Source organism: Lethenteron reissneri, chromosome 50, assembly GCF_015708825.2.
Source record: "Lethenteron reissneri isolate LAM-NWPU_2019-01 chromosome 50, ASM1570882v1, whole genome shotgun sequence".
Taxonomy (NCBI): domain Eukaryota; kingdom Metazoa; phylum Chordata; class Hyperoartia; order Petromyzontiformes; family Petromyzontidae; genus Lethenteron; species Lethenteron reissneri.
In genome coordinates this window covers 7,519,179-7,544,999 of record NC_083828.1, presented here as the reverse complement: position 1 = coordinate 7,544,999, position 25,821 = coordinate 7,519,179, and the positions used below count along the sequence as shown (strand labels likewise).

General features: G+C 48.3%; 1 protein-coding gene across 1 annotated transcript; it reads left to right on the top strand.

The window, feature by feature from the left end:
* Positions 1-1,321: 1,321 nt before the first annotated feature.
* CPLX4 (complexin 4) lies at positions 1,322-25,291 on the top strand. Its single transcript, XM_061572485.1, has 3 exons — positions 1,322-2,966; positions 10,647-10,734; positions 24,300-25,291. Exons 1-3 carry the CDS (start codon positions 2,797-2,799, stop codon positions 24,528-24,530), a joined length of 489 nt encoding a protein of 162 aa, XP_061428469.1. The 5' UTR covers positions 1,322-2,796; the 3' UTR covers positions 24,531-25,291.
* Positions 25,292-25,821: the final 530 nt, after the last annotated feature.

Sequence of the window (25,821 nt, the reverse complement as noted above, 5' to 3'; positions counted from 1 at the left end):
AAGGGCACGGGGTGACCAATAAGGTCCGAATTGGTTTGTAGTAAGGTAGGGCACTGACAAGGGGTTGACAGGAATGTTTTCTGCATCCGCGATTCCTAATGCGAGGGACAAAACGAACCCCCACCCACCCCCAAGGTATAAAATACGCGCGTGCACATGGATACAGTTGCATGCGTACGGTGCGAAAGAAGTGCAACGTGCACACACAGCCAACACCAGTGACGATTATCTGAACTGGTCCCGGGCCTCCCCTAGGTCGACTCAGCCTCAAATGAGTACCTGGTGCGGTGTGTAAACATCGCCACTGGGGAGACAAAGGCGGTCGGGCGTGGTGCTGGCCACCCACCCCCTCGTGTACCGTTCCGGCCTTTATAGGTGCTACTCGCTAACAGCACTTGCCCCTACAGTCTGTTAAGGCTATATGGGGGATCTTTGTGTGCGTGTGTGTGTGCACGTGTGTGTGCGCACGTGTGTGTGTGTGCGTGTGTGTGTGTGCGTGTGTGTGTGGGTGTGTGCGTGTGTGTGCGTGTGTGCGAGTGTGCATGTGTGCGTGTGTGCGCGTGTGTGTGCGGGAGCGGTAGTGTAGCGGTTAGCGCGCTGCGCTATGAACCTGGCGACCCGGGTTCGATTCCCGCTCACGGCTAACACCAGTGACGATTATCTGAACCGGTCCTGGGCCTCCCCTAGGTCGACTCAGCCTTAAATGAGTACCTGGTGCGGTGTGTAAACATCGCCACTAGGGAGACAAAGGCGGTAGGGCGTGGTGCTGGCCACCCACCCCCTCGTGTACCGTTCCGGCCTTCATAGGTGCTCGCTAACAGCACTTGCCCCTACAGTCTGTTCAGGCTATACGGGGGATCTTTGTATCTTTTTGTGTGTGCGTGTGTGTGCGTGTGTGCGAGTGTGCGTGTGTGCGCGTGTGCGTGTGTGCCTGTGTGTGCGCGAGTGTGCATGTGCGTGTGTGTGTGCGTGTGTGTGCGTGTGTGTGTGCGTGTGTGTGCGCGTGTGCGTGTGTGCATGTGTGCGTGCGCCGCGTGTGAGTGTGCGTGTGTGTGTGTGCGTGTGTGTGCGCGTGCGTGTGCGCATGTGCGTGTGTGCGTGTGTCGTGTGTGCGTGTGCGTGCGTGCGCGTGTGCATGTGCGTGCATGTGTGTGCGCGTGTGTGTGTCGCGAGTGTTCAGCCCTGTCCGAGAGGGAGAACCCCCCCCCCCCCCCACCAGAAAATCGGATTAAGCCGCAAATCCTTCCCTTAAACAGTTCTAATTTTACCCGACCGTTGATGGTATTACTGGAAACACAACCCATCCTGCGCAGAGCCACACGGAGCCACACGTGGAGAGACACGGAGAGACACACATAGAGAGACACGGAGATACACGGAACCACACATAGAAAGACACACAGAGACACACATAGAGACACACAGAGCAGCACGTAGAGAGACACAGAGACCGTGCAAGAGACAGCCACACAGAGCCACAGAGACAAGATAGAACGACACAAAAAGAGACACACGGAGCTACGCAGAGACACCAAGAGACACACAGAGACACACAGACACACGGATACACACAGAGACACGGAGACACACGCAGAGACACGGAGACAGACACACATAGAGACACAGAGACACACACATAGACACATAGAGACACACGGAGACACGCACAGAGACACACACACAGAGACACACCCTCAGAGACACACACAGACACATAGAGACACATAGACACACACAGACACACACACAGAGACACACAGAGACACACAGAGACACACCATAGAGACACAGACACACACAGACACATATAGACACACACACAGAGACACACAGAGACACACAGAGACACACACACAGAGACACACATAGACACACACACACAGAGACACACAAAGACACGGAGACACACACAGAGACACACACAGACACACACAGACACATAGAGACACATAGACACACACAAACACATAGAGACACACACACAGAGACACACAGAGACACACCATAGAGACACAGACACACACAGACACATAGAGACACACACACAGAGACACACAGAGACACACAGACACACACACAGAGACACACACAGACACGGAGAAACACACACAGACACGGAGACACACACAGACACACACAGACACATAGACACACACAACAACAATACACGTGTATAAACTCGACGGCAAGGTTGTGCAACCTCACAAGTTTGTGAGTTATAACGCGACACAGGAGAAACAACAACAACAACAACAAAAGTCGGAAGAAAATCAACGCGGATCGACTGACTTCGAATCGCATCAACAACAACAACAAACAAACAACAACACACAAACGACAACAACAACCAAACAACAAACAAACGACAACAACAAACAAACCACAACAACAAACAAACGACAACAACAAACAACAAACAAACAACAAACAGACAACAACAAACAACAACAAACGACAACAAACAACTAGAAAAAAGAACAACCAACCGACATCAAACAGACAACAACGAACAGACAACAACAAACAACAAAACCACAAACAAACAACAACCGACAAACAAACCACAACAACAAACAAACAACAAACAACAACAAACGACAACAAACAACAAGAAAAAACAACAACCAACCGATAACAAACAAACAGACAACAACAAACAGACAACAACAAACAAACAACAAGCAACACCAACAAACAACAACAAACAACAAACAAACAACAACAAACAAACAACCAACAAACAAACAACAAACCTCGTCGTCGGTGTTCCATCTTCCTCGCCGTCGGCCCCCTGCGATGGCGTTCATGATCAAGTCGATGGTTGGAGGGCAGCTGAAGAACCTCACGGGGGGAGGAGGCGGCGGCGAGGAGGCGGCCGCCTCCGAGGGAGCCGCGACTCCGGCAGAGGCGCAGGGGATGACGCGGGAGGAGTTCGAGGAGTACCAGAAGCAGGTGGTGGAGGAGAAGTGAGTGAGGGGAGGGTGGTGAGGGGAGGGTGGTGAGTGAGTGAGTGAGGGGAGGGTGGTGGTGAGGGAGGGTGGTGAGGGGAGGGTGGTGAGTGAGTGAGTGAGGGGAGGGTGGTGGTGAGGGAGGGTGGTGAGGAGTGAGTGAGGGGATGGTGGTGAGGGGAGGTGGTGAGGGGAAGTTGGTGAGTAGAAGTGAGTGAGGGGGAGGTGGTGAGGGGAGGTTGGTGAGTGAGAGGAGTACCAGAAGCAGGTGGTGGAGGAGAAGTGAGTGAGGGGAGGGTGGTGAGGGGAGGTGGTGAGGAGTGAGTGAGTGAGTGAGAGGAGTACCAGAAGCAGGTGGTGGAGGAGAAGTGAGTGAGGGGAGGGTGGTGAGGGGAGGTGGTGAGGAGTGAGTGAGTGAGAGGAGTACCAGAAGCAGGTGGTGGAGGAGAAGTGAGTGAGGGGAGGGTGGAGAGGGGAGGGTGGTGAGGAGTGAGTGAGTGAGGGGAGGTGGTGAGGGGAGGTGGTGAGGGGAGGGTGGTGAGGAGTGAGTGAGTGAGTGAGAGGAGTACCAGAAGCAGGTGGTGGAGAAGTGAGTGAGGGGAGGGTGGTGAGGGGAGGTGGTGAGGGGAGGGTGGTGAGGGGAGGTGGTGAGGAGTGAGTGAGAGGAGGTGGTGAGAGGAGTGAGTGAGAGGAGGTGGTGAGGGGAGGTGGTGAGGGGAGGTGGTGAGGAGAGGTTGGTGAGGGGAGGGTGAGTGAGTAGTGAGTGAGGGGGAGGTGGTGAGGAGTGAGTGAGAAGTTGGTGAGGGGAAGTTGGTGAGTGAGAGGAGTACCAGAAGCAGGTGGTGGAGGAGAAGTGAGTGAGGGGAGGGTGGTGGTGAGGGGAGGGTGGTGAGGAGTGAGTGAGAGGAGGTGGTGAGGGGAGGGTGAGTGAGGAGTGAGTGAGGGGGAGGTGGTGAGGGGAGGTGGTGAGGAGTGAGTGAGAAGTTGGTGAGGGGGAGTTGGTGAGTGAGAGGAGTACCAGAAGCAGGTGGTGGAGGAGAAGTGAGTGAGGGGAGGGTGGTGGTGAGGGGAGGGTGGTGAGGAGTGAGTGAGGGGGAGGTGGTGAGGGGAGGTGGTGAGGAGTGAGTGAGAAGTTGGTGAGGGGGAGTTGGTGAGTGAGAGGAGTACCAGAAGCAGGTGGTGGAGGAGAAGTGAGTGAGGGGAGGGTGGTGAGGGAGGGTGGTGAGGGGAGGAGAAGTGAGTGAGAGGAGGTGGTGAGAGGAGTGAGTGAGGGGGAGGTGGTGAGGGGAGGTGGTGAGGAGAGGTTGGTGAGGGGAGGGTGAGTGAGGAGTGAGTGAGGGGGAGGTGGTGAGGGGAGGTGGTGAGGGGAGAAGTGAGTGAGGGGAGGGTGGTGAGGGGAGGTGGTGAGGGAGGGTGGTGAGGAGTGAGTGAGTGAGGGGAGGGTGGTGGTGAGGGGTGGTGGTGAGGGGAGGTGGTGAGGGGAGGGTGGTGAGGAGTGAGTGAGTGAGAGGAGTACCAGAAGCAGGTGGTGGAGGAGAAGTGAGTGAGGGGAGGGTGGTGAGTGAGTGAGTGAGAGAAGGTGGTGAGGGGAGTGAGTGAGAGGGAGGTGGTGAGGGGAGGTGGTGAGGAGTGAGTGAGAAGTTGGTGAGTGAGAGGAGTACCAGAAGCAGGTGGTGGAGAAGTGAGTGAGGGGAGGGTGGTGAGGGGAGGGTGGTGAGGAGTGAGTGAGGGGAGGTTGGTGAGGAGTGAGGGGAAGGTGGTGAGGGGAGTTGGTGAGAAGTGAGTGAGAGGTGGTGAGGGGAGGGTGGTGAGGGGTGAGTGAGGGGAGGTTGGTGAGGAGTGAGGGGAAGGTGGTGAGGGGAGTTGGTGAGGAGTGAATGAGTGAGAAGTTGGTGAGAAGTTGGTGAGGGGGAGGAGTACCAGAAGCAGGTGGTGGAGGAGAAGTGAGTGAGGGGGAAGTGGTGAGGGGAGGGTGGTGAGGAGTGAGTGAGGGGGAAGTGGTGAGGGGAGGGTGGTGAGGAGTGAGTGAGAAGTTGGTGAGGGGGAGGAGGACCAGAAGCAGGTGGTGGAGGAGAAGTGAGTGAGGGGAGGTGGTGAGGAGTAAGTGAGGGGAAGTTGGTGAGAAGTTGGTGAGGGGAGGTGGTGAGGGGAGGGTGAGTGAGTGAGTGAGAAGTTGGTGAGGAGAAGTGAGTGAGGGGGAGGTGGTGAGGGGAGATGGTGAGGGGAGGTTGGTGAGTAGAAGTGAGTGAGAAGTGAGTGAGGGGGAGGTGATGAGGGGAGGTTGGTGAGGAGTGAGGGGAAGGTGGTGAGGAGAGGTTGGTGAGGGGAAGTTGGTGAGGGGAGGTTGGTGAGGAGAGGGTGGTTAGGGGAGGTTGGTGAGTAGAAGTGAGTGAGAAGTGAGTGAGGGGGAGGTGGTGAGGGGGAGGTGGTGAGGGGAGGGGGAGTGAGTGAGGGGAGGTTGGTGAGGAGAGGGTGGTGAGTGAGAAGTTGGTGAGAAGTTGGTGAGGAAAGGTGGTGAGGGGGAGGTGGTGAGTGAGCAGTTGGTGAAGAGAAGGTGGTGAGTGAGAAATTGGTGAGGGGAGGTTGGTGAGGGAGAGGTCGTGAGGGGAAGTTGGTGAGGAGAGGTGGTGAGGGGGAGGTGGTGAGTGAGCAGTTGGTGAGGAGAAGGTGGTGAGGGGAGGTTGGTGAGGGGGAGTGAGTGAGGGGGAGGTGGTGAGGGTAGGTTGGTGAGGGGAAGTTGGTGAGGAGAGGTGGTGAGGGGGAGGTGGTGAGTGAGAAGTTGGTGAAGAGAAGGTGGTAAGTGAGAAATTGGTGAGGGGAGGTTGGTGAGGGGAAGGTGGTGAGGAGAAGTTGGTGAGGGGGAGTGAGTGAGGGGGAGGTCGTGAGGGGAAGTTGGTGAGGAGAGGTGGTGAGGGGGAGGTGGTGAGTGAGCAGTTGGTGAGGAGAAGGTGGTGAGGGGAGGTTAGTGAGGGGGAGTGAGTGAGGGGGAGGTGGTGAGGGTAGGTTGGTGAGGGGAAGTTGGTGAGGGGGAGTGAGTGAGGGGGAGGTGGTGAGTGAGCAGTTGGTGAGGAGAAGGTGGTGAGGGGAGGTTAGTGAGGGGGAGTGAGTGAGGGGGGGTGGTGAGGGGAGGTTGGTGAGGGGAGGTGGTGAGGGGGAGGTGGTGAGTGAGAAGTTGGTGAGGGGAGGTTGGTGAGGAGAGGTGGTGAGGGGGAGGTGGTGAGTGAGAAGTTGGTGAGGGGAAGTTGGTGAGGAGAGGTGGTGAGGGGGAGGTGGTGAGTGAGAAGTTGGTGAAGAGAAGGTGGTAAGTGAGAAATTGGTGAGGGGAGGTTGGTGAGGGGAAGGTGGTGAGGAGAGGTTAGTGAGGGGGAGTGAGTGAGGGGGGGGGGGTGGTGAGGGGAGGTTGGTGAGGGGAAGTTGGTGAGGGGGAGGTGGTGAGTGAGAAGTTGGTGAAGAGAAGGTGGTGAGTGAGAAATTGGTGAGGGGAGGTTGGTGAGGGGAAGGTGGTGAGGAAAAGTTGGTGAGGGGGAGGTGGTGAGTGAGAAGTTGGTGAAGAGAAGGTGGTGAGTGAGAAATTGGTGAGGGGAGGTTGGTGAGGGGAAGGTGGTGAGGAGAAGTTGGTGAGGGGGAGGTGGTGAGTGAGAAGTTGGTGAAGAGAAGGTGGTGAGTGAGAAATTGGTGAGGGGAGGTTGGTGAGGGGAAGGTGGTGAGGAGAAGTTGGTGAGGGGGAGGTGGTGAGTGAGAAGTTGGTGAAGAGAAGGTGGTGAGTGAGAAATTGGTGAGGGGAGGTTGGTGAGGGGAAGGTGGTGAGGCGAGGGTTGGTGGATGTTCTGAGGAGGAGCCGTAGCCCCTGGCTCGCTAGGTAGAAGGCAGTAACAGAGTGTGTGGATCTTCTTGGTTCTTTCGGTAAAGTAACGTAGAAGGGAAATAATAAAATAATAAAAATAAAACATAACAAAATAATTCTCACGACGTTTCGGCTGCAACGCAAGCAGCCGTCCTCAGGTGAAGAAGTGAGTGAGTAGAAGTTTCTAGTAGTTCACAGATGCCCATACGCACACACACAGATCCACTTGTCTTGCAGAGCTGACTTGACCTCACATACACTGACACTGTCTGGGGTGGCCACAGCTCATTGCCCCCCTCCCCCCCATTCAATGTACAAACTACTCATGAGATTATTAAAGACGAGAAGCAGACAAGAGACAGAGGTGTAGCGAGAAGAGAGAGATGCGGAGGAGAAGAGGTGGGGGTGCAGTGAGTTGAAATAAGATGTTTGGATGATACGCAGATGTCGTCACGTGACAGAAGAGAGACGCAGACAATATTTATAGATGAGATTGATTTTCTGGGTTTTTTTTGTTTGTTAATTATATTGTAATGTTAATTCGAATCAAAATTTTTGACTATATCTGGTCCACACCTATCGGTATTGTGAATCATTCTCCCCATCTTAAGCTACTGGGCATCCTACGCTTTTGCTTTTGAGCCATATATGGCTCGCGAGCCATATATGGCTCTTCCGGTGACGGCATATGGCTCCCAGACAATTTTGAGTTGAAAAAAATAAAATAAAAAATCAGTTTGGAACTGATTTTAAAATACTTGTGATATTGCTTAATAATACTGTGTCATTTTAAAGTAAACAGAAATTAGTTTTGAACATAAATTTCACGGGTCACGGGGCCTCAACGCCTGCACGAAGCTCAACCTCACCACGTACGAACCAGACTACAAGGCCATCAGCAAAACCACGCGGCACCAGAAGTCGCATTAAAAGTAATACACATTTAATTTATTATACTATTAAAATACTATATGGCTCTCAATGCAATACATTTAGAAATATTTGGCTTTTATGGCTCTCCCAGTCAAAAAGGTTCCCGACCCCTGGTCTAGCGCCACGGCTGCACGCTCTCACGCTCACAGTCTTGCACTCATTCACACAGTCTCACACTCACCCAGTAGCACACTCACAAAGACAAAGACCCCCCGCATAGCCTGTAACAGACTGTTGGGGCAAGTGCTGTGAGCGAGTAGCACCTATGAAGGCCGGCACGGCGCACTAGGGGGGTGGGTGACCAGCACCACGACAGTCTAACACTCATTCAGAATCAGAAGATTTATTTATACTGAAAGAATCCGATGAGCTATAAACTCATTGTTACAGATATCCAGTCGGGGGGGGGAGGGTCAGAAAGTTACAACAACAATACAAAATCACGATAGGAGCGCAAAGTTTAGCAAAGGTAAGCAAATCACTTTAAAAAATAAATATTACCAGGTCAAGTCCACTGAGCTATTAAGTTATTTTTCAGAAGCGATCTGGCCACAAATGATAGCTCAACAAAGTGGCTTATCATGTGGAAATGTATAGCAGCGACACGCACTCATACGCTCACTCACACTCTCACTCAATGTCACAGGCTTACACACGCACACACACACACAGGGTTGAGTCACGGAGAAAATCCGATGAATTCTTAGCCCTGAAGAGCATTACATGGCATTAGGGCGTTTGTACAGCATCGCCATCATCATCAGCAGCAGCAGCAGAATACTCATCAGCAGACGCATCATCAGCAGAAGGATAATCATCAGCAGCAGAAGCATCATCATCAGTAGCACAATCATCATCATCAGTAGCACAATCATCATCATCATCATCAGTAGCACAATCATCATCATCAGTAGCACAATCATCATCATCAGCCCCGCCTACTTTTACACAGCCACGCCCAAAGGGTCTAACCACTGGACAACCATTGTTTAAATTCCCGCAAAGTGCTATTGTATAGACTAGGTTGTTGCCAGCAACCACTGTTGGCATGGGCTCTCCCTCAGGGCAGCAGTGAGCAGAGCACGGCTCTCCCTCAGGGCAGCAGTGGACAGAGCATGGCTCTCCCTCAGGGCAGCAATGGACAGAGCATGGCTCTCCCTCAGGGCAGCAGTGGACAGAGCATGGCTCTCCCTCAGGGCAGCAATGGACAGAGCACGGCTTTGCCTTACTCTCACTCACCCGTCACTTGCTCGCGGTCACGTGACGCACTTCAACCAATCCGGGGGCGTACATGTTTGGGAAGGGCGCACCTCTGGTTGGCTGCTTGCTCGCGGTCACGTGACGCACTTCAACCAATCCGTGCCGCGTTAATCACAGAATCACAGAGTCACAGAGCTGGGTGTTCATATATTAGTATTTTCTCGACCCCCGTGGGATGATGGGCTGAGTAACCCCCCCCCCCCTTCCTTCCAACTAGACTTTAAAGTCGCAAGCTTCCGATTACGAACCGATTGCTCTACCGCTGAGCCACCGGGCAGAAATGAATCTGAATTTAAATTAAAACTCAACAAAACTATTTCTATGCTACCAGGTAAGGTTCGCTGAGTTATGTAGCTCTTTTTTCAGAAGCGACGTGGCTATCACAAATTATAGCTCAACGAAAGTGGCTTATCACGTGGACATTATAGCAGCCAAATACTCTAAACGCGTGAAGTTGATTCTAAATGTGGAGGGGAAACCCGAAGGACCCGGGAAAAAATCAGAGAGAGAGACACACAAACTCCAAATATACAGCAGGCGTCGTGGTCGAACCCACAACCTCCTGCATACCAGGCGAGGTACAGGAGTTAACATCTCCTAGCCACCGTGGCAACTGAACCCCAATTGACCGCGTCGACACTGACAGCTGCTGGTGCACTCTGGCGCGATGTATTTAAGCGCTTAGCCTGTGTGGTGGTGGTGGGGCTACGCTGCACGTGGCGGTCTGTAATCCAGCACTGGTGGAGGAAGAAGCAGCAGCAGCGGGGGCTAGTGGATCACACACAGATGCTATTGTGGAACTCCTCTTCCTCGTGGGTGGACGGCCAGGAGAAGGCGCTATGGCAAAGTGTGGGCCACTGTCATGTCAGCTGGCCCTTGGGTAGGATGGGATGGAGTGTTGCTCCCTCCCACGCGTGTAATAAACACTCGTTAATTTGATTGGTTCTTTCGGTAAAGTCACGTAGAAGGGAAATAATAAAATGATAAAAATTCAACATACTAAAATACAATTATGGTATTTTTATTATTTTAGTATTTCCCTTCTACGTGACTTTACCGAAATAACCAAGAAGATGAATCCCTGCAGTCACGAAACCTTTAAATCGAAATTTAACTCATTAATTTGCTGAAAGCACTCACTCATTCACCCACCCACTCACTCACCCGCTCACTTACCCGCTCACCCACTCATTCACCTATTCACCCACTAATTCACCCATTCACCCACCCATTCACCCACTCGCTCACCCACTCGCTCGCTCATCCACTCATTCACCCACTCGCTCGCTCACCCACTCATTCTTGGAATTATTGCCTGGTGAAACCAAATCAACATTGAAACGTGAACACAGTTCAAAACCAAACAGTCCGGTGGAAAACTGGGCAGTTGACAACCACGCGTGGTGGATGCTGTGTGGTGATGCTGTGTATTGGATGCTGCGTGATGGATGTTGTGTTGTTGATGGTTATGCTGTGTGTTGATGGTTATGCTGTATGGTGGATGTTGTGTGTTGATTGTTATGCTGTATGGTGGATCTTGTGTGTTTATGGTTATGCTGTGTGGTGCATGCTGTGTGTTGATGGTTATGCTGTATGGTGTATGCTGTGTGTTGATGGTTATGCTGAGTGTTGATGGTTATGCTGTGTGGTGGTGAATGCAGGATGGAGAGGGACGCGATGTATGCGTCCAAGAAGGCTGGGAGGGCGACGGTTCGGGTGGAGCTCCGGAAGAAATACAGACTGCCCAAGGTATAAATACAGACTGCCCAAGGTATAAATACAGACTGCCCAAGGTATAAATACAGACTGCCCAAGGTATAAATACAGACTGCCCAAGGTATAAATACAGACTGCCCAAGGTATAAATACAGACTCCCCAAGGTATAAATACAGACTGCCCAAGGTATAAATACAGACTGCCCAAGGGATAAATACAGACTGCCCAAGGGATAAATACAGACTGCCCAAGGGATAAATACAGACTGCCCAAGGTATAAATACAGACTGCCCAAGGTATAAATACAGACTGCCCAAGGTATAAATACAGACTGCCCAAGGGATAAATACAGACTGCCCAAGGTATAAATACAGACTCCCCAAGGTATAAATACAGACTGCCCAAGGGATAAATACAGACTGCCCAAGGTATAAATACAGACTGCCCAAAGTATAAATACAGACTGCCCAAAGTATAAATACAGACTCCCCAAGGTATAAATACAGACTGCCCAAAGTATAAATACAGACTCCCCAAGGTATAAATACAGACTGCCCAAGGGATAAATACAGACTGCCCAAGGTATAAATACAGACTCCCCAAGGTATAAATACAGACTGCCCAAGGGATAAATACAGACTGCCCAAGGTATAAATACAGACTGCCCAAAGTATAAATACAGACTGCCCAAAGTATAAATACAGACTCCCCAAGGTATAAATACAGACTGCCCAAAGTATAAATACAGACTCCCCAAGGTATAAATACAGACTGCCCAAAGTATAAATACAGACTCCCCAAGGTATAAATACAGACTGCCCAAAGTATAAATACAGACTCCCCAAGGTATAAATACAGACTGCCCAAGGGATAAATACAGACTCCCCAAGGTATAAATACAGACTGCCCAAGGTATAAATACAGACTGCCCAAGGTATAAATACAGACTGCCCAAGGTATAAATACAGACTGCCCAAGGGATAAATACAGACTGCCCAAGGTATAAATACAGACTGCCCAAGGTATAAATACAGACTGCCCAAAGTATAAATACAGACTGCCCAAGGTATAAATACAGACTGCCCAAGGTATAAATACAGACTGCCCAAGGTATAAATACAGACTGCCCAAGGTATAAATACAGACTGCCCAAGGTATAAATACAGACTGCCCAAGGTATAAATACAGACTGCCCAAGGGATAAATACAGACTGCCCAAGGTATAAATACAGACTGCCCAAGGGATAAATACAGACTGCCCAAGGGATAAATACAGACTGCCCAAGGGATAAATACAGACTGCCCAAGGGATAAATACAGACTGCCCAAGGTATAAATACAGACTGCCCAAGGTATAAATACAGACTGCCCAAGGGATAAATACAGACTGCCCAAGGTATAAATACAGACTGCCCAAGGTATAAATACAGACTGCCCAAGGTATAAATACAGACTGCCCAAGGTATAAATACAGACTGCCCAAGGTATAAATACAGACTGCCCAAGGTATAAATACAGACTGCCCAAGGGATAAATACAGACTGCCCAAGGTATAAATACAGACTCCCCAAGGTATAAATACAGACTGCCCAAGGGATAAATACAGACTGCCCAAGGGATATATACAGACTGCCCAAGGTATAAATACAGACTGCCCAAGGTATAAATACAGACTGCCCAAGGTATAAATACAGACTGCCCAAGGTATAAATACAGACTCCCCAAGGTATAAATACAGACTCCCCAAGGTATAAATACAGACTGCCCAAGGGATAAATACAGACTCCCCAATGTATAAATACAGACTCCCCAAGGTATAAATACAGACTCCCCAAGGTATAAATACAGACTGCCCAAGGGATAAATACAGACTGCCCAAGGTATAAATACAGACTGCCCAAGGTATAAATACAGACTGCCCAAAAGATAAATACAGACTGCCCAAGGTATAAATACAGACTGCCCAAGGGATAAATACAGACTCCCCAAGGTATAAATACAGACTGCCCAAGGTATAAATACAGACTCCCCAAGGTATAAATACAGACTGCCCAAGGTATAAATACAGACTGCCCAAGGTATAAATACAGACTGCCCAAGGTATAAATACAGACTGCCCAAAGTATAAATACAGACTCCCCAAGGTATAAATACAGACTGCCCAAGGTATAAATACAGACTGCCCAAAGTATAAATACAGACTCCCCAAGGTATAAATACAGACTGCCCAAGGTATAAATACAGACTGCCCAAAGTATAAATACAGACTGCCCAAGGGATAAATACAGACTGCCCAAGGTATAAATACAGACTGCCCAAGGTATAAATACAGACTGCCCAAGGTATAAATACAGACTCCCCAAGGTATAAATACAGACTGCCCAAGGTATAAATACAGACTGCCCAAAGTATAAATACAGACTGCCCAAGGGATAAATACAGACTGCCCAAGGTATAAATACAGACTGCCCAAGGTATAAATACAGACTGCCCAAGGTATAAATACAGACTGCCCAAGGTATAAATACAGACTGCCCAAGGTATAAATACAGACTCCCCAAGGTATAAATACAGACTCCCCAAGGTATAAATACAGACTGCCCAAGGTATAAATACAGACTGCCCAAGGTATAAATACAGACTCCCCAAGGGATAAATACAGACTGCCCAAAGTATAAATACAGACTGCCCAAGGTATAAATACAGACTGCCCAAAGTATAAATACAGACTGCCCAAGGTATAAATACAGACTGCCCAAAGTATAAATACAGACTCCCCAAGGTATAAATACAGACTGCCCAAGGTATAAATACAGACTGCCCAAAGTATAAATACAGACTGCCCAAGGGATAAATACAGACTGCCCAAGGTATAAATACAGACTGCCCAAGGTATAAATACAGACTGCCCAAGGTATAAATACAGACTGCCCAAGGTATAAATACAGACTGCCCAAGGTATAAATACAGACTGCCCAAGGTATAAATACAGACTCCCCAAGGTATAAATACAGACTGCCTAAGGTATAAATACAGACTGCCCAAGGTATAAATACAGACTCCCCAAGGTATAAATACAGACTGCCCAAGGTATAAATACAGACTGCCCAAGGTATAAATACAGACTGCCCAAGGTACAAATACAGACTGCCCAAGGTATAAATACAGACTGCCCAAGGTATAAATACAGACTGCCCAAGGTATAAATACAGACTGCCCAAGGTATAAATACAGACTCCCCAAGGTATAAATACAGACTGCCCAAGGTATAAATACAGACTGCCCAAGGTATAAATACAGACTGCCCAAGGTACAAATACAGACTGCCCAAGGTATAAATACAGACTGCCCAAGGTATAAATACAGACTGCCCAAGGTATAAATACAGACTGCCCAAGGTATAAATACAGACTGCCCAAGGGATAAATACAGACTGCCCAAGGTATAAATACAGACTGCCCAAGGTATAAATACAGACTCCCCAAGGTATAAATACAGACTGCCCAAGGGATAAATACAGACTGCCCAAGGTATAAATACAGACTGCCCAAGGGATAAATACAGACTCCCCAAGGTATAAATACAGACTGCCCAAGGTATAAATACAGACTCCCCAAGGTATAAATACAGACTGCCCAAGGTATAAATACAGACTGCCCAAGGTATAAATACAGACTGCCCAAGGTATAAATACAGACTGCCCAAGGTATAAATACAGACTGCCCAATGTATAAATACAGACTGCCCAAGGTATAAATACAGACTGCCCAAGGTATAAATACAGACTGCCCAAGGTATAAATACAGACTGCCCAAGGTATAAATACAGACTGCCCAATGTATAAATACAGACTGCCCAAGGGATAAATACAGACTGCCCAAGGGATAAATACAGACTGCCCAAGGGATAAATACAGACTGCCCAAGGTATAAATACAGACTCCCCAAGGTATAAATACAGACTGCCCAAGGGATAAATACAGACTGCCCAAGGTATAAATACAGACTGCCCAAAGTATAAATACAGACTGCCCAAGGGATAAATACAGACTGCCCAAGGGATAAATACAGACTGCCCAAGGGATAAATACAGACTGCCCAAGGGATAAATACAGACTGCCCAAGGTATAAATACAGACTCCCCAAGGTATAAATACAGACTGCCCAAGGGATAAATACAGACTGCCCAAGGTAGAGGTGAAAAGGGGGAGAGAGGAGATTTGGCGGTGGTGGCAGTGATGTTGTGGTGGTGGTCGTTTGGATGTTGGTGGTGCTGATCTTGGTGGTGGTGGTTGTTTGGATGGTGATGGAGGCAGTGATGTTGTGGTCATGGGAATGACAACAGGACCTACTGCGGACCTCTTCTGCCCACTATCGGCTTGCCATCTGTAAGACACCTCTGTGCCATTCTTTCACCGCGGTGATGGGCATCCAACCTAGAACCCCCGCTTATAAACCCACAATGCCCTCGTCTCAGCCTGCTGATGTAAGTTGCAAGAGAGAATGTCATCATCGCTTGCAGCTGGGGTTGGCACCGTCCCCCCATCTCCGCCCTCTCGATGCCGATGAGAAATGGGTGAGGTTCACGTCTGTAGCTCATGCAGCTGCTATGTAAGTACGTATAACTTGTGTCGCATCATACGTAGCAAATCGTGCTAATCGGAGGGGCGGGTTCTCCGGATAGGCATTGGGCCTACCCAGAGAACCCTGGCTGGTGCAGGAGGTGTTCCAACAATCTCATTCTTACTGTCTACAACTTGATGAATCACTGCTGCTGATGCTGATGATGATGTCGCCAACATCCCAACCAAGACTGGATTATGGACCGGGCCAGTGGGCCCAGTGCCTCGGGGCCTCGGACTGCCAGGGGGCATCCAAGCCTCAGGCCGCGTGCGGTGCGTGGCCCAAGACTTACGAGGGAAGTTGAACGCCAGGGCCCTCAGTGCGCACAGCGCAAGCTGACCACTAGGCCCCCTGGGTGCTTATAGCGTGAGCTAACCACTAGGGCCCCTGGGACCCCTCAGTGCTTATGTAGTGGGTTCGAATTAGGTGCACACACACGCAGCTTGGAGGCAACACTATTTAGTAAACGGTAAGTAATATAACACTGTACATGAGGTGGTGACCACCTTCCTCAACTCACTAACACTCTGGGACACGACACAGACTGGACCAGGCAGGCAACGGGCTGCCTGGTCCAGGATGACGACCCAGGAGTTGAGGACCGATGATGTCGTCTTCACTTCGGAGTTCAACAGCCTCGCACTGCGTTCACACCCCGCTTATATCCCCTTCCCAGGCCACGCCTCCCTTCCCCCACCTCACGGGAGGTCTGGGTCCCTCGACCATGTGACCTCCCAGGCACCCCCTTGGGGCCCCCAGCCCTTGTACGGGCCGACACAGTAGTGACGTCCTTTGTCACTACACTTACAATGTGAGGGCCCACGGGCCCCTTGGTGTTTAAAACATAAGCTGACCACTAGGGCCCCCAGTCCCCGCAGCGCTTACAATGTGAGGCCCCTCGGTGCTTAAAGTATGAGCTGACCACTCGGGCCCCCAGGCCCCTCGGTACATTCATCGAGCGTAACACCTGGGGGCCCCTTGGTACACACAGTGCATGCTTAAAACGAAAGCCTCTTGGAGAGTGCAATGCTTCTGTACAACTGAGCCACTGGTTGGTTGACACGCTACAAGATGCTGTGACATGATACAATATTCACCAGCAAGTCAGTTCATTCTGCATAACATGACAGTTTGAAGGGCTTCATATTATGGCAAACCGTTCGTTTGCTTGGTTCTTTCGGTAAAGTAACGTAGAAGGGAAGTAATAAAATAAAATAAAAAAAATGTATTATGATGTTTTATTTTTATTATTTTATGACTTCCCTTCTACGTGACTTTACCGAAAGAACCAAGAAGATGAATCCCTGCAGTCACGAAAGCTTTAAATCGAAATTTAAACCGTTCGTTATTTGACTTACCGTAACTCGCTATCCCTTTATTTAGCTAGCTGCCCAATTTTCCCGAACTAGCTGCCCACGTGATTCAGCTTGTTAACAGAAATTAGTTGGCTAGCTGCCATTTTGAATCCTTTATTAAATCCTTTATATTAAGTTCACGTGCTTGCTTGCTTGCTTAGGACCGTGCAAATCTTTCGGTCGTTTTTTAACCCACTTCCCGTGATCCAATCGAGCTGACATTTTCCACACAGACTCGTTGTGCCAGACAATTATTGTTCGTGAAAAAAAATTCCCAAAATGTTACACTTTTTAGGCAAAAAAAATATATTTTACATATATTCAAATAGAACGCATTCATGGCTTTGGCTGAACGTCAGAGTGTAAGAGCCCAGAGCGTAACCCCTCCACAGGCCGTGGCGGAGTAACGCAGTTGGCAGCGCCCTCGCTTCCCATGCCAAAGGTCGCGGGATCGATCCCCCCGTCCTCCACAGGCGAATATATTTTTTAATCCTTTATATTAAGTTCGCCGCCACGCATATAAAGGATTTATAGTGAAAAACGTTGTTTTTACGGGTTTACTTGTATTAAGTTCGCTTGCTTGCTTAGGACCGTGCAAATCTTTCGGTCGTTTTTTAACCCACTTCCCGTGATCCAATCGAGCTGACATTTTGCATACAGACTCTTTGTGCGTGACAATGCATTTTCGTGAAAAATGTTTTCCAAAATTTGACACTGTTTAGGGAATTTTTTAAAAATATTTAATTACCAATTGTTTAATGCTGCCAGACAATCATCTGACCCATAGGTGGCAGCCATCTCAAGCCAGAGGACGAGAGGACTCGAGCCGCCACGCATATAAAGGATTTATAGTGAAAAACTTTGTTTTTACGGGTTAATTTTTTGCCAGCTAGCTGCCCATACAACCAAGTTAGCTGCACTAAAAAGCCAGCTAGTGAGACCGAGGGCTCATCGTTTGTTGAGAGCTTAGATAATCGTTGCCAAATCAATTATTAAAAATACACCGCGGTTTTGTGAAACATAAAAAAGCTATATTTTTTCATACACTAACGTATATATAAGAGACCCATTACATACTTAAAGATTAAGGAAAACCCCATTAATTTTTCCATAGACTGTTTTTAGATCCATGGAAGTAGATAATGCTAACATTGACTTGCAAATTGTTGACAGCTCTTACGAAATAATTTTTCCCCTCCCCATCGATGGGGTGTGGTCTATGTGCATCATCTCCACCAAGTCATTTCACCGACTTATCAAAAACCTTTGTTGGTTGAATTTCAAGCAATATAATTCTCTCTGTGTCAGGCACGTATACAAGACATTTCTTGGTAGGAAAAGCCACAGGCAGAGATTCTTGTTTTCTTGTTTGGTATGCCACAGTAATATATTCGGAGACTTTTTCATTTTTTTTCTAAAACAGCAGCCTTTTTAAAGGCTATTTCAACAATCCCTCCTAAGGGCTATTTTATGACAGCCTTATTAAAGTGTTAGGGTTATTTTCTTTTACGTGCTTTTCTATTTTTTCTTTAATCTACTCAAAGCTGCCTTTAGGTACAAGTAGACTATAAAATACTACCACTTGATTGTATTTTCCAACAACAGTATTTGAAGGGTGTTGTCATTATTATATATATTCAATTATTACGTAATAAGTATTCATACAAATCGCATACTAGTTCTGAAATATGGACCACAAACATTGGAATAGTGGTGCTTCCAAAAGGAAAGCCAAAAAAGAAAAGGAGGCAAGAGAGGCAGTTTTGCTTCAAAGTGTTCCACTCATTGCCAACTTCTTTCAAAAACCCTCTGCTAATAATAATGATGACAACAGCATTATTGTCAGCTGTGAGCAGAGGTCGCAACCAGGTACCCGATACCCGTACCCTATCCGATACCCGGCTACCCGTACCCGGCCGGGTACGGGTACCCGTTTGCGACCCTGGTGCGGCCGGGTACGGGTACGGGTAGGCCGTGAGTCACTGGTGAGTAACCGCTTGTCACTCATTTCGGGTAGGGAACGGGTACCCGTACCCGGCCGTACCCGGCCGTACCCGTACCCGGCCGGGTACGGGTAAGGAATCAAAACCTGTTTTGCGACCTCTGGCTGTGAGGAAGAAACTAGCACTGGTTCAGTTTCCAGTAATGTTGTCACTCCCCTAGAGCCATTCTTTGAAGGCAAACCCTCAACAGCTGATGGTATACAAGAACCTTCATTTCCACCTCAGGAGCAGTTGGGCAGTTCACAAGAATCAAATCATTAACCAAGCCATTCCTGGTGCTATGAGGTCACTGACCCTGCATCATGGCAAAGCACTTCCAGTGACATTGTTAAGTCGGTGCTTCTTGAAAGAGGAGCAGTCCCCTTACAAAACCGAAATGAAAAATATCTAGCTTCAGTCCGAGATAGAGCGCTTGTTGGAAAGACTAGAAGTTTCAACAATTAACTTCTGTCCTGATTTGAAGCTTTCGTGACTGCAGGAATCCATACTCTTTGGTTCTTTCGGTAAAGTCACGTGGGTAGAAAATAAATCACGACGTTTCGGGCACAACACAAGCGTCCGTCATCAGGTGGGAAAGCATGGTCTGCTGATGAGGCAATTAACTTCTGAACTGTATATTGCCAAATGGGCAGAAGGTTTCTAGATAGTGGCTACTGTACTCACCCTCAACAAGTTGTATGCACTGCTTTGCATGCAAACTGTTCTCCAGCGAGCTCGGTGGCTTGAGTCGGGGGTTTAGTGACTGAAAACACTCTGAAAGAATAGGGGAACACGAAAAGAGTGCAGAGCACAGATCATGCATGCTTGCCTTGCACCAGCGGACAAACGGCAGTGCAATAGATGCAGATCGCATGCAGCAACTTGATGGTGAACGTAAATATTGGAGGGACATTTTGAAAAGAGTTGTAGCAGTGATCAAGTTAAATTTCGATTTAAAGCTTTCGTGACTGCAGGGATTCATCTTCTTGGTTCTTTCGGTAAAGTCACGTAGAAGGGAAGTAATAAAATAATAAAAATAAAACATAATACAATAATTCTCACGAAGTTTCGGCCACAACGCAAGCAGCCGTCCTCAGGTGAAGACCAGGTCTGTCGAGGCGACAGTGATCAAGTTCTTTGGTGAAAGAGGACTTGCGTTTAGGGGAGATGATGAACGGTTTGGGTCAACCCATCACGGTAATTTCCTTGGCAGCCTAGAATTGCTGTCACAATTTGACCCATTCTTAGCTGAACATATTGAAGAGTTTGGCAGAAAATGAAGAGGCACAGTGTCCTATTTATCATCGATAATATGTGAAGAACTCGTTGAGCTAATGGGTCAGAAAACTCGCCAAACAATAGCAGATTAGATTCGAGATGCCAAATATGTTTCAATAATTGTTGACTCCACCCCAGACCTGTCACACGTGGACCAATTGACGTTACCATACATAGCAGGCGTGACCAAAAAGATCTCCAAAATTCTAAACAAACATAAGATCCAAGTCCGATTCAGTACAATGCATAAAATCCGTGATCTGATTCCATCTGTGAAGGATGTCGTTCCTGACTTACAGTATCCTGGAGTCTACAAATTGAGTTGCATTTGTGGTGATTGCTACATTGGAGAAACGAAACGTCATGTTCCTGATCGTGTCCGTGAGCACAAGTCAGATCTGAAACACGGCAGAACTGATTCCTCGGCCGTTGCCGATCATTGCTACAACTCGGTGGGCTCTCATGAAATTGTCTTTTCCGAGACCAAGGTTCTCTGCAAACCTCCTGGCTACCATCAAAGGTTTGTACACGAAGCCATACAAATATACAAACACAGACATAATTTCAACCGTGATGATGGGTACAAACTTAGTAATCATTGGAAAGATGTTATCAACCACGCAAAAAAAGACTTAATTACACATTTTTGGACCATCTTATCTGACAGGCACTATTTTAATTTACTTTACCGAGTGTTAACATCCCCAGTGTTTAACAGTACTCTCTTCATTGTTCAGCCAGCACTGGTATAAACATGAGCATTTTCGTTCTTTTCTATCATGTGTATCAACAGGTGCTTGTACACACACATGTCCACGTACACTTGCACCCCACACTCTCTTTTGGCCTCCACTCCCCCTCTCTGTCCAATACGTTGGCGTGTGCAGCACTAGTTGCTTGCGCACAACCACGTCCACGCCGCCGACTCTCGTGTACCACGTCGTGCATTCTTTTGGCTCCGCCCCCCTCCCCCTCCCGATACGTTCTACGTAGCACTTCGTGCCGTCTTTGAGCCCCGCACCCCTCCCTCCCGATACGTTCCATTCATTGGCTACCACATTCTGATGAGCTCCCCCCCCCCTCTCCTCCCCCCTCAACTTGCATTTAAGGGATTACATCTTGAATCATTGCCTCACTTGATGCAGCAAATCTGGCTGTGACGGTCCCACCTGATGACGGAGACTTGTGTTGCCTCCGAAACGTCGTGATTTTTATTTTATTTTACTTTTATTAATTTTAATGTTTTACCTACGTGACTTTACCAAAAAAACCTAAGAATATGAATCCTTGCAGTCACGAAAGCTTCAAATCTAGAATTAGTTCATATTCCGGTTTGGGCTTAGAACCAATTGAGAGCTACACTGGTAAGAGTTTAGCAGGCTGTGTGACTTTGATGGTGGAGGGCCTTGAGTTTGACCTCTCAAACTGTGGAGGTCAGTCATATGACAATGCAAGCAACGTGTCAGGAAAATACAATGGGCTACAGGCCCACCTGAAACAAAAAAAACCCTCTGATAGAGTCTGTGCCTTGAGCAGCGCATTCACTTAACTTAGTTGGTGTTAACACCTTAGACGGCAGTAGCCCAGAGGCGGCTGACGAGTATTTTTACATGTTGCAGTCAGTGTACACATTTTGCTCTTCATCCACACACAGATGGGGGAAATATTCTTAGGTTTTTTCGGTTAAGTCACGTAAGTAAAACATCAAAATAAAAATAAAAAAATAAAAAATCACGACGTTTCGGAGGCAACACAAGTCTCCATCATCAGGTGGGACCGTCACAGCCGAATTAGCTGCATCAAGTGAAGCAATGATTCAAGATGCTTCACTTGATGCAGCTAATTCGGCTGTGACGGTCCCACCTGATGACGGAGACTTGTGTTGCCTCCGAAACGTCGTGATTTTTTTTTTATTTTGATGTTTTACTTACGTGACTTAACCGAAAAAAACCTAAGAATATGAATCTTTGCAGTCACGAAAGCTTCAAATCTAGATGGGGGAAAGTCTTTCGGAAGACAGATGTCAGACTGACATTCAAATCGTTGTCCAGTACTCGGAGTGCTCAGGCAGAGTCAACCAAGGCACTGTGGAGAAATGACACCCACATTAGAGAGGCCTTCAGTGGTATGTGCAATGATGATAATGAGAAAAGAGATACAGTAAAACCTTGGATTGCGAGTAACTTGGTCTGAGAGTGTTTTGCAAGACGAGCAATTTTTTTTAATAAATATTAATTTGATAAACGAGCGAGGTCTTGCAATACGAGTAGTACGTGCATATGCTTTGTCTGCCGAGCGTCACGTGATCATAACTGATATACGAGTGCTTTGGATTACAAACACGTTTCCAGAACGAATTATGCTCGCAATCCAAGGTTTTATTGGACTCGAATTGAGGCCGCTGGACTATGCGCTAAATTGGACACCTTCTAGATGGTGTTCATGGCACATTTCTGGGACGTCATACTTGACCGGTTCCACGCTACAAGCATGCACCTACAGAAAAGTTACATCTCTGTAGCAGCACAGATTTTGTCTTCGTTGAGAAATTTTGTGGTGGGACAGCGAGACGAGTTTGAGGCTTTTGAAAGAGCAGCCTTAAATGTGACAGGTGTCTCTCAGTCATATAAGCACGATCTTCAGCGAAAGAGGAAACGCAAAACATTTGCAGATGAGAGCTCAGAGCCAGGCGTGACACTTGAGGGGAGGGAGAAGTTAAAAATAGAAACATTTTCTGTGGTCATCGATAAGCTAGTGGCATGCCTTGAACATCGCTTGGACGCTTTCAAGCGTTTGACCAGTCTCTTTGGAGTTGTGCTTATATCAGATCAAGTGTCTAACAGTGATGTCATATTTCGATTTAAAGCTTTCGTGACTGCAGGGATTCATCTTCTTGGTTTTTTCGGTAAAGTCTTGACTTTACCGAGAAGTGCCCAAGTCTTGACTTTACTGAAAGAACCAAGAAGAAGAAAAAAAGTGATGTCATAGTGGAAAAGGCAAATGCACTCTCTGCTGCATGTCCATCAGACCTGGACATGAACTTTGCCAACGAACTCCTCCAATTTAAGAATTTCATGTCCGACTCTGAGGGTGAGAAGTGCACAACTAAATTGCTTGAGACGTTGCAGGCACCTAATCTGCAGTCAGTGTTCCTCAAAGTTTTCGTGGCACTTCGGATTTTTCTAACTTTGCCAGTGACGAACTGCCAGGGTGAGCGGACATTTTCCCTTTTAGGCAGAGTAAAAAATGAGCTGCTGAGTAGCATGTGCCAAACACGTCTCGGCTCATTGTCACTTGTGTCAATAGAGTCAGACCTTGTCAGACAGCGAGATTTTGACGATCTAGTGGATGATTTTGCGAGGAGGAAGGCAAGAAAGACACCAATATAGAAAAGCAGGGGCGGGGGGGGGGGGGCTCCAAAAGACATGTGCCTAGGGGCCTCACGGGACCATGATCCGGCCCTGATCCCAACACTTTCGCGACGTCTCCAACCACCTTAACTCCCCCATTGGATGACGAGGTTAGCTCCTCCCCCACCTCTTCACTCCCTCGTCTGCTTACATGTTCGTGCACTAATCACCTTTAATTTAATTTCAGTAGTTTACAATTAACATTACATATACATTTATTATATGTATATGTAATAGCGACCTCCCCCCCCCACCCTCCCGCCCAAATATAGAAGTCAAACTCCGCCTATGGGTACGCAAACTCCGCCTATGGGTATGCAAACTCCGCCTATGGGTACGCAAACTCCACCTATGGGTACGCAAACTCCGCCTATGGGTACGCAAACTCCGCCTATGGGTACGCAAACTCCGCCTATGGGTACGCAAACTCTGCCTATGGGTACGAAAACTCCGCCTATGGGTACGCAAACTCCGCCTATGGGTACGCAAACTCCGCCTATGGGTACGCAAACTCCGCCTATGGGTATGCAAACTCCGCCTATGGGTACGCAAACTCCACCTATGGGTACGCAAACTCTGCCTATAGGTACGCAAACTCTGCCTATGGGTACGCAAACTCCGCCTATAGGTACGCAAACTCCGCCTATGGGTACGCAAACTCCGCCTATGGGTACGCAAACTCCGCCTATAGGTACGCAACCTCCGCCTATGGGTACGCAACCTCCGCCTATGGGTACGCAAACTCCGCCTATGGGTACGCAAACTCTGCCTATGGGTACGCAAACTCTGTCTATAGGTACGCAAACTCTGCCTATGGGTACGCAAACTCCGCCTATGGGTACGCAAACTCTGCCTATGGGTACGCAAACTCCGCCCAAGCTTGCACCGCTCACCTCCTCTGCCCCCCACGCACCTTCCCCACCTCTCCGCCGACTACATCCGTGGCTCAGAGCGAGCAGGACGAGGCTCAGATCACGATGGCAGGCGACGACGTGGAGCTGCCCGACGAGCTCGCCCGCATGGTTCGCCAGGACGAGGAGGAGGAGGAGGACAAGGAGTCGTTCGCGGGGCGCCTGCATAGCCTCCAGGAGATGGACATCGACACCATCAAGGAGAAGGCCCAGGAGACCTTCAATGAGCTCAAGACCTCGGTGGCCGAGCACAAGTGCCACGTCATGTAAAAAAAAAATGGGGGGGGGGGTCGTGCCGAGTTGCGCTGAAGAGTTTTGTGCCCCCCCTCTCCCCCACTCGTGGTTTCGAAACTTGCCCCCCACCTCCCATCCCTCCCACCTATCCCCACCCCCCTAGCTGGCGGCCACCCTGGTAAATACTGCGCCGCGCGTATTTATCCACCATTACACGCCCCGTCACGCGAGGTTATTCGATTGATATATTTCAACAACAAATTATTGCAACGGTATTGTAGGCCGTGTGCTGGCAGGTGATGGTTCAAATTTGCCGAATTAAAAAAAAATCTAAATCACTTGCAGGGGGCGTGCCTCTGCCCATATATGGAAGAAAGTAAGCGAGACGTGCTTCTGCCCATATATCGTGTTGTTAGAACCCGACTCGAGGTGTCTCTGTAGTATCGATTCCACTCACAGTCCATCTTAGAGCCACGTTGAGTATCGATTCAACATCGAGGCTTAATCATTGCGTCGATTCATTCATCCACGGATCGAGTAGTCCCATTGGTGAGTACAGCGTCGTGTGAAACGTCCACCCCCCTCCCTCATTTTTGATTGGCTAATATTGACGTGACCGCGTGCTTCGCTCGCAGTCCTGTTTTTGTTACTCATCGACAGCGCTGGAGCCGAGGGCCAAAACACGAGCATTCAATTAGCCTCCCTACTTTCCACCCCTGTTCCCTCCACATTAGATGTTGTTATCCTTTTTTCGATTTAAAGCTTTCGTGACTGCAGGGATTCGTCTTCTTGGTTCTTTCGGTAAAGTCACGTAGAAGGGAAATAATAAAATAATAAAAATATAACATAATGAAATAATAAAAATAAAACATAATAAAATAATTCTCACGACGTTTCGGCCACAACGCAAGCAGCCGTCCTCTGTCAGGGAGACAGCGTCTCCCCCGACAGACCTGGTCTTCACCTGAGGACGGCTGCTTGCGTTGTGGCCGAAACGTCGTGATAATTATTTTATTATGTTTTATTTTTATCATTTTATTATTTCCCTTCTACGTGACTTTACCGAAAGAACCAAGAAGATGTTGTTATCCTTGTTTCTACATATCCCATCAGCGGACACATGCCTTCCGTGTAAGTGCATAATCATTCAAAGCGGCGTTGGTTTTAACGGCAAGAAAAAAAAAGTCTGGACCGCTTTTGACATTACAGCGTCGCTCTCAATCAGAGCGTTGGGAAGTCAGGCTCGCTTGAACCAGTCAACGCTGGTGACCTGACAGATCATTACAGGGAGGATCGATGCATCAATAAATATCAAGTCATCAGCTAT